Here is an 18,729-nt window from a genome sequence, read left to right on the forward strand (position 1 = left end):
TTCATGTAATAAGAAAAAAGCAAAGGAGGAAAAAACAAGGCATTGGTAAGGTCCCATAGTTGATCTCCACCATACCAAATCACCTTCCCTATAATATATTTGCCAAGTTCACATGTGTGGAACTTGGCCTCCTCAAGCTGCTTTTACATCAGGAGGTTCTCGGCCAGGATCCCTGCATTGTGATGAGTTTTCTTACATCAAACCAGTATACCACTTCTTAGATGCTGCCCTGGCGAGGTTTTTGCTGCCTCATCTGAGCCACTTACACATTATATCTTTGCAATGTATATGACAAGCCAGTGACTGTATAGCCCTGTGCTTCCAATTCAAAGGGAACAGGGATTTTTTCTGTTTAATACATGGCTCACAATTTACCAGCATGACCTTAAACATGAAGGAAATGGTAAGAAAATGGTTGCAATTTAGAAAGTTAATTTTGTTGTAACAGTTCATCACTGGCCATAAAAAACATGATAATAAATTAACCACAGCTTAAAAATAAAAAATGTGGGAAGAGTTGCTATTTTTTGTCTAATTCTTAAGAGGCATACTTGCATTATTTGTTTCTCAATTAGAGGCCATCAACCAAGTAGACTCTTGTTTAAAGTCCTCTACCCTAGATATTTATATGACTAGTTAATACAATTTATCCCTCACCATAAATGAGGCACAAGTTACATGACTTGCTGAAGGTGACAGAGGTTGTGGCAGAGCCAAGAAGTACAATCTACTTTCTGGAGTCACAGCCCCATTTCTTAAGCCAAAAACTGTGGTGCACATAAAATTCCCACTGACTTCAATACGTTGCTATGAAATGCAAACATCCGGTGCTTTTGGGGTTGCAAGGAGCAGGGAGGGTAAGCCCCAGGTTTTACAAATTTCAGTTAATGTTTACATCCTAATTTTTCACATGTTACTGTACTACGTTACAAACTCTTCTGGTCTCAGGCTGGGATCCATCCCCCACACCCTCATTTTATGCATTTCAGGGGCACAATCTAGTTCACGATTTCAGTCAAGTAAATCAGTCTAACAGAAATCTCCAGCATTTCAGAGTGAAAGCTGACAGTCTAAAAATATGTCGCTGGAGAGCAGCAATGCCCACAGATCTCTGGAAACCTGAAAGCAAACTTAAACAAAACATGGGACTTGTTACATTCCTACAGTTTGGGTTTGATTTCATATCATCCTTCCTATTGTTTTCTTGTCCTATTACCTAGAGAAGCAAGAACTGCCCAACAGGTCTAAGTCCTGGTGAACAGCAGTCTATACAGGCAACCAGCACCAAGACCTCTAGTAGGCTCCACAGAAAGGATAAAAAGCAACTGCCCCATACTTAAACAACAACTCATTAAAAGAATGGCAGTGATGACACATCCCTATCTTTCAGCCACCCCTTGCCCAAATGGTTCAAGAAAAAAAACAAGCTTGCAGTGAGACCATGAGATTAACATAGCTAGGTTTCAGAGAAACAAGAGGAACAGAAAATTCCACATTTGAACAACTCTCTGGGGGGAAAAGGAGAGGGTGGAAATGGGGTAAAGGGAAAGAGAAGTGTTAGTAGCAGCAAGATCCAGTTCAACAGAAGGGTGCTCCAGTGCCTCTGTTGACCTCAAGCACATCACAACGGGCATGGACATTAGGGCTGTGCAAAGCTTCAGTAGCCAATTTGATTCGGAGGAGATTCGGCATGATTCGGGGATTGAATCTCCAAATCTGAATCAAATCAGGAGACCAATTAAAAACTCCAAATCAATTCAAAGCATCCAAACTGATTTGGAAAAAGATTTGGCGATTCGGCCATAGACTGAACAGGCAGCTGACACAGCTGCCTCCAGCTGGTATGTCTGTTGGGGCTGAGGGAGGGAAGGGACATGGGGGAAGGAGGAATTGGGGCTGGAACAAACTGCCCAGCTGGGGCAGGGGGCACGTTACTCAGGTCAGGGGAAGGGGCTCTGCCCTGCTGCCACTTGCCTAGCCAGGGGAGGGGGCAGGATGTGGGCAGGGCTCACTCCAGGCAGAAGGCGGCAAGCGGCACCAGGGCATAGCCCCCGCTCCCAGTGCTGCTGCATCCACATCCCATGCCCCCCACACTAGCTGGGCAAGCAGTGGCAGCACCCAGCCTCCATGCCAGCTGGGCAAGCAGCAGCAGCACAGAATCCCCACTCCCAGCACTAATGCAGGCACAGTGGAAGGTGCTGGGAGCAGGGGCTATGCCCTGCTGCCACCTGCCCAGCCGATGTGGGGTGGGGGTGGTGTAAGGCAGGCACAGCTTGCTCTGGGCAGAAGGGGACAAGTGGCAGCAGGGTATAGCCCATGCTCCCAGTGCCTTCCACAGTGACCGCATCAGCACTGGGAGGGAGGGAAAACCCTATCCCCCCCCCACCCCAGCTGGGCAAGTGGCAGCAGGGCAGAGTCCCCATTCCCAGCGCTGTTGTGCCTGCATCCCACACCTCCCCGCACCTCTCCCTGAGTAATGCCCCCCTGCCCCGGCTGGGCAGCTTGTCCCAGCCCCAGCTCCAATCCCACCCTCCCTCCCCACACCTCTTCTCTCCCCCAGCCCCAAGAAACTAACCAGCTGAAGGTAGCTATGTCAGCTGCCTGTTTAGTCTATGGTTGAATCTCCAAAGCGGTGCCAAATCTTTCATATCAGATTCAGCCAAATTGAATCGGGACAGTGATTCGAATCCGTGAATTGAATCACTGTCCTCCAAATTGGCTGAATCTGAATCCAAAGTGAATCCTTGGCACTTCGCACAGGCCTAATGGACATACAACATGATTACTAGGAAGCATTTTATTCCCTATTTTACTTACTAGTAAATCTACTATGCTGCTTAGCTTTAAAAAGGCATATCTCTGTCAGGTACCTTCAAGGGTGGAAAGAAAGATCAATTACGTATGAATCTCACAATATAAGCTCTTGTCAAAACAGGAATGAAATGGGCATCATCCTCTCCCATGCATACATTATATTGGTCATATAACCCCCTGGCTTAAACACCAGTTAAACCAACTGCGAAATAAATCCTTTACAAAAATTAAATTACAAGCATCATATTTGTACATAATGGTCTCTCTTGTTCAAATCGACATCTGCAGGTCTTGTTATGGACTTCTCACCAGTCTCCCTGAAAGTGTGCCCACCCACTTTTTCTTCTAACAGGCCAGGATTGAGGGACACTGACAAAAGGGGAGGGAGGAGCCAAGAGCTGGGATAGCTGTGGACTGAGAATAAGGTGGTATTTGGGCCAATATAGCAGGAGGCTGAGTCTGTCCTCATTTTTGCTTCTCATGTTTACTTAAGTTAAAAATGCTCTTATATACAGAACCCTTCCCCCTTTACAGTTCACTATTTATCTACTGGTGCTCTAAAGACACTAAGTATAATATTTCATTCCTCATTTTAGGCCATGTATTCAACACTTATGATTTTCCAATATAAAGGTTTGTTTAGCAAAAACCACGCAGGATTTATATGTTAGTTTATATTATATTTATGTGCATTTAGATACAAATAACTTGATGTGTAGTTTTCAACATTAAGAAAAACAAACCACTATGAATTTTCAATAATTGGTTCCCATAGCAACTCTAGATCTTCCCCCCAAAAGCATGCAGCATTATGTTACATGATCACAAGAATCCTAGTTTTCCTATTTAAAAACTGAAAATTCTCTGATTTATAACCCCCAAATCGGCATTTTTCTGTGATTAAAATGAAACACCACTATACACACACATATATATATAGGTATTGATTTAACATAATGTTTTACTAATATATTTACAACTTTAAGGCAATTTGGAAGCCTACTGGTGCTACAATCATTACAATAAAATATGTTCTAAATACCCCTAACTCCCACCCCACACAGCACTATATTCCCCCCAGTTGTCCCATCCCAAGTGGGCTGGAGCATGGTGGATGCAGGGCCTCCAACTTATGCGTGCAGTGGCGAAACAAGTCTGGTCTTGGTGCAAGCCGAAGGAGGGAAGCGGGGAGGCCTGTGGCACGCCCCCACCCTGGGCTGGGGCTCCCATGCTGTGCCACATAGCCTGATCACAGGCCCCACTGGGCAGCATCTCCCAGCCACACTGCCCCTGCAAACACGGGCACCGGCCCTGGTGCTGCTGGCTGAACCACGCAGTTCCCTGCTGCCCCTGAAGGGCCTTCCCACTCCCTTCCCCCGCTGGAGGGGCAGGTGCCTCTCCAGCACCTGGACACTTTCCCTTAAGCTTCAACAGGCACATGCCCCCTCCCACACTCATCGCCTCCACAAACATGCACCTTCCCCACCAGGCCCTGAACAGTCCCTAAGCCTTGGCCCTCCAACCCACATCCCCTCTCCTTACCTGCATCCAGCTGCCAGGGCTGCTCCCATCACACAGCCTGGATGCATTCTGGCCACATACATGGGCTTGTGTAAATGCACACGGTGTCCCCAGCTTCCAGTTGTCCTCCTCTGCTTCCCCCAGCCCCATCAGCTCCTTGCAGGCTGGAAGGCTGCCAGCCTGCAAGGGAATACCCATAGTTTCCCACAGTTTTCCCCTTTAAAGGAGAAAATCTGTAGTTTTCTGCAGGAAATAGAAAACCCAGGTTCCCAATGATCAAGGAAGTATGAGAAAACAAAATGTATATATATGCACACCTGATATTATATTAAAAAAAAAAATGCAGTTTGTGTTATACGTTACTCCATGGTCTAAGTATATTTTAGCACACAACTATACTTCATGGATCTTTCTGACATTCACACTTGCAAACACCAGTTTATAGAAACATAATGAAAAAGGCACATACAAGTCAAACTCTAGACAGCTTAGCCAAGGTTTCGTGAGATATTCAATTTAAAAAATGAAAGCAAGCAGGTACTTATCTTTCTCAAACCAAACACCTGAACACAATAAACCATAGATCCAAACTATACCTCTTTCCTCCACAAACCCTTAGCCCTTGACATAACCCTTCCTCCCAAAAGTCTGCTGGTAACAAGGCAGTCTGTCCCTTCAAAAAAGAACGGTCAGCCTTGTTTACAAGCACAGCTGTGCAGCATTGGTAAATAGGGGTATCCCAGTGGGAGTTTTAAAAGCTCCCAGAAGAGTAAGCAAGCTATGAAGAGGACAATTTGCTACAAGGAGAGGCCAGAGCAGAAAGGGGCTCCCCTTCAAGTGTCCAGGACAGGACAGAGGGATTTTAATATTTGAAGACTAGCTGAAGAGCTCCTTGAGGAGTGAATTCTTTTACAAAATCCAGGGACACACTTATACTGCCTTAAAGGTTAACACATTTTGGCTACTTTGGACTAAGTGAAAGGGGGGAAAAACAAGTTATTGAAGCTCAAGCTGAAATGCACTCACATAAAATGACCTACTGGCAGTGTCTCTTGTATATGAATGGGCTCAGATGCCATCACTTCTTAGAGGCAACCTGAGGACCAGGTCCCAAGTCACACATCTAGAGACTCGCACAGCATTCAAAAGCAACACCTTTAACTCTCTCCTGAAATCAATATACAGGTAAGAAGTGACAGTTCTGTAGGAGAGCTGTAGCATTCTAGGTCAGCTTCAGTTTCTGGAATGTCTTCATATGTAGCTCACAAAGAGAAATTCAGCAGTCCAGTCTTGAGATGACAAAGATAATGATTACACAGTAGTGCAAGTTGCAGCTGAAAAGCACAGCTTTTTCTGAGTCAGGTGTTGACAGAAAATCATCACTGGACTTTACTGATGTGGGGATTCTACCATAAGAATACGCCTGCACCTATCTGTTGCAGGTATGCTAAAATCCTCAGACTATTTTCTAGGTGGTTCAACAATCAAGATTTTTTGGGGCAAGTACCAACAGCTGATTATTAATGAGCCATATCTGCCAATACCAATCCAAATGCCAATATGCTGCCTGGCAGCTTGTCCAGCTGCTAAGTCTGTTGGGGGGAAGGAGCGTGAGGAGGGGGGCAGACTGAGGCCCTGTGGTGAGGGAGGGAGTGGAGCTGGGGCAGGTGCTGCCCGACTGGGGTGGGTGGTTCCTGCCACTGTGCGCACTTCCAGGGGAGGCAAGGGAGGCGTGTGCTCCCGAATCAGTGTGCAGGGCAAGAACGGGCTGCCGCTGCGGGCTTGGGGCTGGGCCAGGGCTGCACTTGGGCAGGTGGTGGCAGCAGTGGGAAGGAGGGAGGCGATGGGGTGACTGTTAGCAGAATGAATACCTTAGATCATGCTACATCCTCAGGTCTCCCCAGTGCCTTACATAAATAACAACCAAGAGAGGAGAGTCTACTACAGAATTCCAAAGAGCTCAGGGAGATGGAGAGCAATTGATCCAATTAACCTTCTAGAGGTAAAAGGCAAAGAGAGCTGCCATATCTACTTCTGTCACTACTACCTTGAATTTGGTGACCCGAGTCTGCTACGTGCTCTTTTTAAAGTTCTAGACTCTTGTCTCACTTGAAGTAAGTTTTTCCTTTGGTCACCAGCTTTTTTCAGAACTACATGCAAATCAGCTCCCACTTTTTTTTTCCATATTTTGATAACATAAAAAGCAGCCCACAAAATTAATTTCTAAAGCTCAAACCAAATAAAAAATAAGCTAATGATGATGTTTTTTAATATTACTACTAAACAGATTTACAGTTCTTTATAATGCCAACCTTGTTGTATAACACTGACCAACACATACTAATCACATCCTGCTATTAAAACACAAGCTAACCAGTAACCATTGCTTGTCAGTGGATGGCCAAGATGAAATGTCAGCCAACTTTAAGTACACAGTAAGCTATAACTTGTATCAAACAACCCTACTAGATGCTAGCTTTATATTATTTATACTACGGTAACACATGGGTGTCCTACTCATACACCATTGTATTAAATACTGTAGAAATGCATATGACAACATGGCCTTTACTTCAAGTAGTTTAAAATTAAGAGTTTTATTAATCCTGAAAGGTTGAATTCCTAAACATTAAACTAATATCTGAGCTAGCACTTTTTCAATTGGGAAGGAAAATTTTCCTTTGTAATCCATGAGTCCATGATTGAACATGCACAGCAAATAGTCACCTTTTCACCAATCTGCTCACAGGTGTCTATTTCAGGCAAGCACAGAGAACCATGCTAGAGTATGGTCTACATATTCCACACAATCCTTCACCATTCAACCGTCTCATCTAATCTGTATCATTTCAGTTCCTTTCACAAAAGCTTAGGCTGGCCTCTACTTTCTCTGCTTCAAATGAAAGCTGCTTTCAATTATTTCTACTTCTCATTGTAAACAAAGCCTGGTCCCAGTGAACCAGCTATAAGTTTATTGTCATCTGTTGGGATTCACTTTATTTTTGCACTCCATTTTAAGTTAGAAACCAATGTGAAAGTAGGGAAATTCAGTCAGAGTTGGCAGATCACGAATATGAATGAAACATCTTTCCATGCAGTATTTTCAGTTCTTTAATTTTATTCTTGAAGTCATGCTCTCTCACATGACATTCAAAATGCAATTTTAACAGTTTATTTTTCTGGGCTACACATTCATATTCCTCAAATAATTAAGACAGAATTTCAAAGCAAGTTATCTGGAGAAAAGGTTGTAAGTTTTAAAAGGAGATAAGAAAATAAAAACAGAAAATTCAAGGAGAAACAAAATTTCAACAGCTGGGGTGCATCTCTAAAAACCAGTCATGGCACAAGTTCTATGCAATATTTGTTTAGAACGTACTAGTCAGCAGACACTTGGGGATGAATGTATATCACATGGAGTACTCAGATTCTGGGGAGAAAATATATATCTATTTGCTGAATTACGTGCAAAAGTTATATGGACCTGTACTATCAGAAGTTAGTGTGCATTTCAACTGCTGATTTTAGTTAGCCACAAGGTGGCAGGAATTTCAAAGTAAAAAAAGCATAAAATCTCTGTATGACACTCTCAGGTCTTTTGTACTGTAGTGGTTAAAAGAGTTGGGAGAGAAACAGAGAATGAGTGTACCGAGGGCCCAAATACAAAAATGGAATATACAAGGTGACTTGAAAAGGCTCCCCTTCTCTATTTATTTATAGAAACTCATCCTTGATTAGCATCATACTGGTCCTGATCAGGGAAGTGACAGAGCAACAGAAACCTGGCAATTGCATGGGTTCTTAAAATGGCAAAGCTCCGTCCTGAAGTAGCAGCCATAAATGTCTCCACTACTGTCAGTATGTTTGCCTAGTAAAGAGTAGGGTAGCCAGCACTGAACCAAGAACTTCCTCCCCGGCCCCTACAAAAGGTAAACCCCATGCTTGTCCTGCTATGTCTACAGAGGAAAAGCAAAATGACTACTTCACACTGTATAAATACACCTGTACTTATACTATTCCAGGCTGCAGTGTGCTACAGGCTGCCTCCTGAACCAGAAGTAGTATAAACTGCATTAACGTTGCACTATTCTCAGGGCAATAAATTAACCCGCTCTGTGCCACATGGATGCAACTCCAGTAACCAGCTTTGAGAGGCAAAGGTTCTCAGCCTGTCTGCAGCAGTGTGGTACAGCAGCCACAATAAGCAAAACCAGAAGCGGTGAAAACAGCTTTCAATTTTGGAGGTCTGCAGAGTACATGGAGCTGCCTCCCTGATTTTGCTCCCTAAAAGTTGGTCATTGTTTCACCTGTTTCAAAGGCAATTGCCACTGATGGAAGACAGGAGTTCTTCTCAAAGCTCAAAAGGTTTTAGTCTCTAATACAAATTAATGGTAAACAATCACCACAATTCTGAATTCAGGTTTTTGATTTCAAACAATAATAATAAAAGACAGGTGACTGGTGCTTCCTGAGTCAGAGGGGCACCCCCCCGTGGCCAACTGCACCGACTCGGAAGTGCCAGCGGCACACCTGGAAGCGCCAGTGGCATTTCTCCTGAAGCCCCCATTCCCCAGTCGACTGGGAGACGGAAAAGGGGGGGCGGCACCAGTGCTCCCATCTACCCCCCCCGCCTGTCACCTAAGCAGGGAACGCTGGCTGTCAGGGAGTGCACCAGTGCTCTCAGGGGGTGCACATGCACCCCCTATGCATTGCTACTGATAAAAGATGGAGGAAGAAAGTTGATATGCAACTGACAGTTAACTGAAGTATACTGTAGGCTACCCTACAATAGGCTGATTTAAATATTAAACTGTAAAAACAAAAGTGAAAATAAAAAGATACTTACTGTCTAGCCTGGTCCTTATTGGCATATGTTACATTTACAACCGCAGTCTCTGTGTCAGTGTTCACTAGAGGGAAAAGTGCAACAGAAAAAACACATTAGGTTGACTTTCCACTGGCTTCCTCCTACGAATGCAAAAGCAATAGGAGTTTAGAGTTAAATACGTACCTTGCTCACAGTTCTCCACTGTTCCATACTGAGCTAACAAACTATCCAGCACCTATCAAAGGAAAAAGAAATTACACAATTCAATTTCAACTTTTCTTCAGGCAAGTTCTTTGGGTATGTCTATGCCTACGTCCTTAGACCAACATAGCTACTACCAACAACCCTGCAACATTTATTCAGGAGAGGCACATGTATGTATACACACATGCACACACACACACACACTTTTAGCAGAGAGCACACTGAATAAAATTATCTAACTTGTTTGGGTTTATGGACCAGCACTATTTCTAGAAGACTTGTACTCTTTCCCTTTTCTAATGCATCCTACTTCAATACCAGCATTCAAAATGTCATACTTTGTTATTACTGTGGGTTTTTCTACATGAGGAAATAAACCAGGATAGCTACTTTAGATGTAGCTATTCCACAGTAGGTATTCTGACCAATTTCCTCATGTAGACAAGCTCTGGGTGATCTAGAAGTAACGACAGCTTGACAACCATGTAGAAATAACAGTTGCCATATCTTTTGGTTGAGGAGTTAGAGGGAAAGGAGATATGAAAAGGAGATGGAGGTGAGGCAGCTTACTCAAATTAGAAACCAACTAGAAGTTGGAACAAATAAAACGAAACGTTTTATCTGGAACAAGTACTTTCTCTCTGGCCATAGGAGGGGCAGATGAAAGAGGCTCAGAATTTTAAACTAGAGAAAGAAAATGATAAAATAAAAAACCCTGACAGAACCAGTTTCAAAAATACATCTGAAAAGCTGAAGATCTGTTACTCCTCTTATCCCCATACCAAAATTGTGTTTAAAAATTTCCCTAAAATCAAGTTATTTTATATTTAAAATTTCCTTCTCATTAGAAAGTTGTTGAATCATGGGAAAAACAATGCAGTAAAAATAAGTACGGAAAACAAAAACTTATCTATTATGGCTCACTATATTTCATTTCAACTCATAAATCCTGCTGAGATATTAAGGTAATGCTCAAGTCACTGCAAGTAGTTTATAATTCAGACTGATCCACAACAAATAAAAACTACAAACTGTTAGGTCTCTCGCACTTTTTTTTCTCTATACATTCACTTAACAACAGAGAGATGATGTAAGCATGAGAGGGGAGGGGAAATGATTTGGCACAAAGAGAAAGATGCACCTCTATCTTAAGTGAATAGCTCAGCATTCTCATCTCTCTCCAACAAGAACAAGACAAGATTTCAAAATAAAATAAACAAAAGTAGTTTTTCAACTATGGTCCATTTCCATAAGAAATAGCAAGCGTTCCAAAATGAACATTTACCGATGTACTGTAAAAGTTTAGTATAATGTAACACACATTTTTTAACTGAACTGAAGTTTAAATGCTTTAAAGGTCATGTAACTTGCAACAATATTATTGGAAAAATTTTCCTCCTCCTTTTATTAACACTGAAAATATATCCAGACCTCTCAGATGAAACATTTCAGGACACGTACTTAAGTAGCTAGACACTGTTCAGAGTCTGAAGTCATATTAGCAGCACCTGTAGCCACAGGATTTTGCCTAACCATTTCATATACAAACCATCAAAAAATCCAGTAACTACTGTTTTATTCAGTAAACTGACAATACTCCATTTTCTTTTTGAATACCTAGAAAGTGGTTTAGTTTGTATATAGTTAATGAACTCCCTTTCATGCAATAGAAATTGGAGACTTCTCCGAAATGTTTCTTGAATTAAAAAAATAAAAATTGATTCTGCTTTAAAAATGTGAACCATTAAACTTACTAGTATTTAGTATTACTGAGATAAAAGTTGTCAGATAATTAGAAAAAGATTATCAGATATTTATATGGAAGCCCAAAGCACCTGCCTTTACACTAAATAGGGTTTAAAATGTTTTGCGATGACCAGACCTTGTACTTCAAAACCAGGCAGCCACCATCCTGGGTCAGGCCCACAGGCAATTCACTTTGCTTTAACAGAAATAAATGAAATATGCAGGGGCCCCCACTGGGACCATGGTCCCATGCTACTAGAAGCTGCACCTAAAAGGAAAATAAAAATTAATCAACATAGCCCCCTGCTCTAAATGGCTGATAAAACTATTTCTGCATATCCATTAATCTGATAAGCCAATTGTTGCTCCTCTGTATGTCAACATTACTCCAATGTCAAGAACAGATAGCATCATAAAATAAAGCTAACTTTTCTGGAGTTAATCATGTGATAGATATATTTTCATTCACCTTGGTCAGCCAACTCAAAGCTCAGATCCAAAACAGTAACATTTTAGAGTTAGAAGATTTTGTTGAAATTTTTGCCACTCTTTTAAAAGGACAGCCAAAATTCCCGAAGTACTGTAAGACTCTGCTTAATAAAAATCCTCCAGTATTTTCTACCTTTACCAGGAGAATAAGGAAAACAAATGTCTGGATGTTATAATGAATACAAGGGAAAAATCCTTTATTTTTCAAACTGTGCTGCCTAATCAAATACAACCCCCTCCCCCCCAAAAACAAACAAAAAAACTGCAGGAGGTGTTTATTCTGAAGTTAAATAAGAAAGACCATATATTCATATTAATAATAAAAATGCTCTCACTGCAAATTCAACCTTCTATCCTCTTTATCAAACACCCATTCTCTTTCCCACTGTCACAAGGAGTGACAATGTTCAAACCACAACTGACTCGGTTAAAGCAATCCCTTTGAGAAACATCATGACCCAAGTTACTTAACCAAATAGATTTTTGTAAGTTCCTTTAAAAGACGGGAAGCAAACCTAACTTAAAAAGCAAGCAAACAAAAACAAACACACAAACAATCTTGTTGGGTGGGTCCGTCATCATAGCACTGTCATCTTGTACTTATTTATTTCAAGCTTCAATGTTCTTAGCTCCTTTCATCTTGAACAACAAGGTGTTAAGAATGATCAATGCTGTAAGATTAAATTCTCAAACCAGATTGTATGGAGGGAAAGGGGGAGAGAGGACAAATAATAATAATAATAATAATAATAATAATAGAGAAGATTAGCAGCTGTTTGTGTGTGTGCATATGCTAAAATGGCTTCTTTAAACATGTTTTCCCAAAATAGGGCTCCACTAATTTTTGTGCATTTTCTCCCTTCATATATTTCTCAACTCAGCTCTATTTCTACTTCCATGTTTCCTCTTACATATTATCTCCATTTTGCATACTACTTTCTGTCCCCAAACCCTAAATTTTCATTCCCAAAACCCAAAGCCGCTAGGGTCTCCTGCGAAATAAACATGTTTTGTTTAAGCTATTCTTCCATAACACATGCATGCACAGCCTTGATGGGCAATCAGAGCAAAATTCAAAGCCAAGTTGGTGGTGCAGCAGCAATTCTGATGAGCAACTGAAAAGAAAAGTTTATTTGTACAAATATTTTATCTGAGCTAAAAAAGGCCATTCCTTTTATTAAGCACTGATTCCAGCATTTGTCTAAATTGGGTCTTCCTCTTGTTATAGCACAGATGTGTCTCACAAAAAGCTGCAGTCTTATACTGTGGACTTTTATTCATCAGACTCTGAAAGCCAATTCTGACTTCACTTCAAATAGTATTACCCAAAACCAAGTAACCCCTACCAATCAAGCCTGCTCTATAAAGGACTGCCTAAAAAGCAAACTTGACTCTTCAGGAGAAATAACTTGAATTTACATATTAAAGTACTCCAATTCCCATGTAGATTTTACAAATATCATCCACAGGGGGAAGGCAGGGGTTAGAAGTAACTAATTATATTAACTTTAACTACAATGCAGACAGGATTGTGCACTCTCAGAGCAACAAGGATATTTCACACACCTCTACAGCACTCTGGCTGTAAAACTTACTTTTTCAGGTGAAAAAATAACGGTCTTTAGATGTCAACGCCCCCAACAAACAAAAAAGAAAAACAAGCATATCCAAACCATCCACATGGCATTTTCCCTAAAAAAAATTGAATCTTAACAACATTCATATAATTTCTGAATTTACTGTTCCCTTGTGTAAATGGCTCGAGTTGACCAGTGATTTTATATTTCATGATTGTTAATAAACATAGCTACTTTTAAATTTAACACAGCAACTGAAATGGCAAATAGTACCAGGAAAGAAGAAAGGAGAAATAAAATAACACAATAAAAGAACATGTGGAATTTTTTTTTGGGTGATCACATCACAAATTTTCCTGGTGATTGTTAAAAGAAGAGATAAAAGTAAAAGATACTTGAAGACATTAGTACACATGTTTTAAACAAAAGGGGAGGGTACATTCAAGGTGGAGGGAAGCAAAACATGGGAGGGAAGTGAAGACTGAGAAATACGGAAAGGTTGAGTGTTTGAGGCAGGAAATGTCCTTAAGCTGCTAAGGCCAGGTCTACACTTGAAGGTTGTGTTGACACTTCAACACAACATGTCAGAAACTTAAAATTTAAAAAAAAACAAAACAAAAATACCACTATATCTACGCTGGGTAGGTGTGCACAGGAAGTCACACACAGTAACATTTATTCTGGCAGAACCACCTGTTTTAGAATATAGATTATGTCATTTGGGAAAGTGTTTCAACTCAAGTGGCTAAACAATTTATTTTTCTGGTATAACCTCCATCTTCACTGGGAGATGTGCTTGTATAATAGAGGCAAGAATTTAGAAACACACAGGGGGGAGGGGAGAAGGAATCAGACCTATTAAGAGAGAGGTAGTTTTAAATACCAATACCAACATTCAAGAAACGTTTAAATTATATAAGTCTCAGAAAGTCTGGAAAAAGCTTGAAACTTAAAATTCACCATAGAAACTGGTTAATGACCATCACAGCTTGCACACCCGAGTCTGGGACAGAAGGTGTCTGTCTGGGAAGAAGGTGCCAATCAGTCACAATTGGGAAGGAGGAGGGGACAAAACAAAACAGCTAAATCCCTCTGTTTACATTAAAAACAAGAAATGCTGATCCAAACCACAAATTCCTAACGTAAACTGAACGTTTAGTAGATAAAGTGCAAGTTAAAATACTAAGTAATTTAATAATCTATGTGTTTAATTTATATGTTTGTGGCACCAATAGCTGCAATGGAAATTTGTGCATTTGTAAGACCACTATCATAGAAGAAGATAACCAAAGAAAAGAGGAACAGAAATGATGAAAAGAGAATGTTTTTCTTGTACCCTCCCACCTTACTTGCAATTAAAAGGAGAAGGTAAATAAGCTGAGAGGCACCCTGATTGGAAACACCATTCCAAAAGGAAAAAAAACCCAGTTGATGGAACAATTGAAAAATGATCAGATCAAATGCCATGCAAAAGCAGGAAAAAAGCAGTCTGAAACAACACAATTTAACAAAAGGAGCAACAAAGCACTGAAGAATAAAGCATAAAGTATTAAGAGTACCCAGGGCAAGTTTTTATACCAACTATTCATTTGTTGATTCACTGCTTACATAATTCAAAAAGACAAGTTACTTAGTGGTCAGAATCTAGGAAGGGTGTCACTGAAGGTATGACTGAGTTGGAGGCAGGCACTCTAACACAAGGGATCAAGCAGAGAAAGACACAGAGATGGTCATCAGACAAGCAGACAGAGGGCAAACACAGGTCTAATTAGTAGAATATGGCTGCAAAAGAACAAAAGAAACTAGGTCCGAAAATTAGGTAGGGATCTTGTTGAACAGAACTTTGAATGAAAGGACTCCAATCTTAAATTCAGAATGACAGGGCCAGGGAGAGAGATTAAAACAGTGAGTAAACATAGTCAGTCAGTGGACCATAAAGAAACATTTGGTGGCCTCAAGGCATTTGTTTGCTTGTTTGTTTAATTTCGACTGTTTGGAAAGTCAAAGAGGATTCTGGGAAGGCAAAACAGAAACAACTGGCATGAAGAAATATGTAGGTATTCAACCAGGAAGACTTCTCCTATAGGGCTTCAGCTTCAGGTGCTGATTCAATTCAGAGGAGATCTGGCCCGATTTGGTGGCCGAATCTCCGAAACCAAATCAAATCAGGGGACCAATTAAAAGATCCGAATTGATTTCGAAACGATTTGGAGAACTTCAGTGATCTGGACAGTCCCCTCTGGCTGCAGCAGGGAGACAGACCTGAACTCCATGCTAGTAAGTAGGGGGTGGGGGGACTGGAGGAAGAGGGGGGAACCATGGGGGAACTCCTGCCAGGCCCCATCCCTGCCTGCTCCTCCCCCACCCCCAAGCACCACCCAACCCTCACCCGCACTCCCAGCGCCCCCCATGGCTGCCCCACCTGGACCCATCTCAAGGTTGTTTAAAAAAGACCCCACTCAGTGGGTGCTGCCAGGCAGGGGGGCAATCCCTGCTGCCCCCACTGCCCCATGCTGCATGAGGGGGTTCTGCACAATCCCCCCCTCACTCTCCCAGCTCCCCCATGGGTGCCCTGCCTGCCCCAGCTTCCAGCCCTTTAACTCCCCCTGCACTCACTGACTGCTGCAGCAGCTTCAGGGGGGCTCACGGAAGAGCCTCCCCACATAGCATGGGGCAATGAGGGCAGCGGGGATCACCCCTCCACCACCAGGCAGAAGCTGGTGAGTCAGGGATTTAAAAAAAAATTTTTTTTTTTAAAAGGGCCTGGAGCCATGGGGTCGAGGGGCTCACGGCAGAGCACCCCACATGGCATGGTACAGTGGGGGGCAGGGGAGATCACCCCCCACCTGGCAGCAGCCCATGAGTGTGGGCTTTTATCTTTTTTTTTTTTTTTTTTTGAAGAGCAGGGAACTGCACCCAGGTGGGGCTGGGAGAGCGGGTGGGGGATGGGCCTGGGTAATTCGGAGATTCAGCTGATTCGGCAGCAGCCTAATCTCTAAATCAGATTCAGCTAAATCGATTCAGGACGGTGATTTGAATGACCGAATCGAATCACAGTCCCCCGAATCTGTCATATCTGAATCCAAAGCGAATAACTAGCCGCTTTGCACAGGCCTGTTCTCCCAGGGGCAACACTGGGGTGCACGCAGGTGCATGTGCACCACCTGCAAAAAGGCACTGTTGACAGTGCCGCTCACCACCCCCTTCCCCCTCACCGGCAGCACTGGCAGCGTCTGTGGGAGCTCTGCGCTTACCACCACTGGGCTCCTGCCACCACCAGGCTCCCTCCACTGCTGTGCCCCCCCAGCCACTGGGGGTACACACCATTCATGCATTCTCCAATAAAAAAGTCTAGTATCATTCATTTAACAGTTCCAAGGTAATTACAAAACACAAATAAGCAATCTATCTAAATATGCAGCATTAAAAGCTACAATACTGGATGCTTAGAAGACCATAGTGTTGAATCTTCCAAAAAGAAATTAGAGAAGGGAATTCCAGTGTAAATCTTATTCAAGTCCACAGAAAAGAGTAGACATTCTGACAATTCAAGGTACTGCTGGATTCAAAAAGCATGAAAAAGAACAGTAAGACTTATGTAACAAACACTCGGAAGTTATGGAATACCAGAGAATTACTGTTAAGTTTTCCTGTGCAACCTCAATTCAGCTGTACAGGCCTGCATATTATAAAAATATTATCAACACTGTGTTTCTTTTCCTACAGACCTCCTGATTCAGTGTATGGATAATTACTTAGTATCTTGTTTTATCTACCTTATTTGCTGTTTAGCTTCAGGCTTTATTTGCCACACCCTACACAAATCCTATAGTGAATACAAAACTATTATTTTCCTCACAGGCATTTCTTTCATTATAGTACTAAAATGCTTTAAAACATTAAGGAATTCCTACTTCATAATACACCCATGCAGTTAAGCACTATTATCCCCATTCTATAGACGTGGAACTTAGTCACAGAGATTAAGGCCAGAATTATCTAAAGAGACCAGGAACTGACTGCCCTACCTAAGACACCAAGGGCTGGATTTTCCAGGATACTCAGTATTTCTATACGTTCAAAGAGCCAGCTTCAAGTCTATTTCAAGAGCAGAAGTGGGCACTTAGCACTTCTGCAAGTATGAACTAACATTGGGGAGTCTTGAGACCCCAAACCCCCTCAGTGCTGGCAAACAGACTAATCCCAGAATTAGTTCACCATGAATCACAGCCATTAGCATGTGAGAAAACGTAGTGTAAGAGTGATGTAGCCGTGATGGCCTCAAAATTATGCAAGAGGCAAGAATTTCTTATGGTAGCATCTTTTATTAGATCAATTATTTGGCTGGGATAAAGTTAGACAAGTTTCAAATGTAAGACATTCTTCATCAGTTTTCATGTGAAAAAAGGGCAGTTGTGAGGGGCAGTTTCAAGTGAGCTGAGACACACAGGCCTGCGATAATATCAAAATGCTAATAAGATGACCCAGGTAAGAACAATGGTCAGTCACAGGTCATGTCTCAGCAACCCTGTTCCCTACTAGATTGGCCAAAAGACAATTCTCTCAAGAGAAACCTGGGGGAATACAGAAATTTGAATCTGAATTATATAAAACTTCTCCACACAATGGCATAGTTGTGGGAATCTGGAACTTGCCTTAACTACAAGGACAGATCCTGAGGGTCCTCACCATCCAGCAGAGAGTATATATCTGTGTATTTTTTTCTGCATGTAGCTGTCCAATTGCTAGTAGCCACATAAACTGATGTATAGTCTTGTTTTGTACTTCTCTGGATAAAATAAAAGCCTCCAGAGCCATTTGGGGTGTAAAACTAAAGCATATCACACCAGGCACGCAGAGAATAAAAAACAACACGGCCAGCTTAAATTAAGCAAATTCTCCAGCCCTACCCAGAAAGTCTGTGGCTCAGACAGGAACAGAATCCTGTTTTCCAGGGCAGCATTCAACTTCTGAAACAGATGAGAAAGCCTTACAAACAACAGCTCCTTCACTATAGAACCCTGATTCATAGTCCGACCACAGTTTCATCATACACACTGAATGAGACGGGGTCCTACAGAAATGCTAGAAAATACTTTTTAAAGCACAAGGCAGTGGATCTCAACCTTTTCAGACTTGAGATATCCCTCAATAGATGCAAGGCACCCTTTGATATAGACTTGGGACATCCTGAGAAAATGCTTGCTCTTAGTTTTTACTCTTTTTTTAGTGAGTCTGAAAGCTTTTTAACAGTATGGATTCCTATTGAAAAACTCAGGATTTCTCTTGTGAATCATGGTTCCTCACCTAACAGTGCTAACATTGTATATATAGCACCATTAGGCACCCTTGAAAGGATCTCAAGGCACCCCAGGGTGCCACAGTTGGGAATCACTGGCATAAATGATCTCATTCCTGAAAACTGATGACCAATTTTAGCTTAGACTTAAAAAAAAAAATCAGCCAGAAAATGACACTTGGCACAGATTTTTTTCAACTCTGTTAAGTCATGTAAGCAACCCTTATTACAGGCAGCTCCAAGATCTCCAC

At 41.9% G+C, this 18,729-nt stretch overlaps 1 protein-coding gene across 1 annotated transcript in view; it reads right to left on the reverse strand.

The window, feature by feature from the left end:
- Window positions 1-18,729, reverse strand: part of IGF2BP3 (insulin like growth factor 2 mRNA binding protein 3) — a 158,109-nt gene that overhangs the window by 54,040 nt on the left and 85,340 nt on the right. The window contains exons 4-5 of the mRNA XM_019534605.1: window positions 9,347-9,398; window positions 9,182-9,245 (exon numbers count right to left, since the gene is read on the reverse strand). Of these exons, the coding sequence (XP_019390150.1) occupies window positions 9,182-9,245; window positions 9,347-9,398 (116 nt within the window). The remainder of the gene's footprint in view (window positions 1-9,181; window positions 9,246-9,346; window positions 9,399-18,729) is intronic.

Source organism: Crocodylus porosus, unplaced genomic scaffold (assembly GCF_001723895.1).
Source record: "Crocodylus porosus isolate Cpor-Errol unplaced genomic scaffold, CroPor_comp1, whole genome shotgun sequence".
NCBI classification, from domain to species: domain Eukaryota; kingdom Metazoa; phylum Chordata; order Crocodylia; family Crocodylidae; genus Crocodylus; species Crocodylus porosus.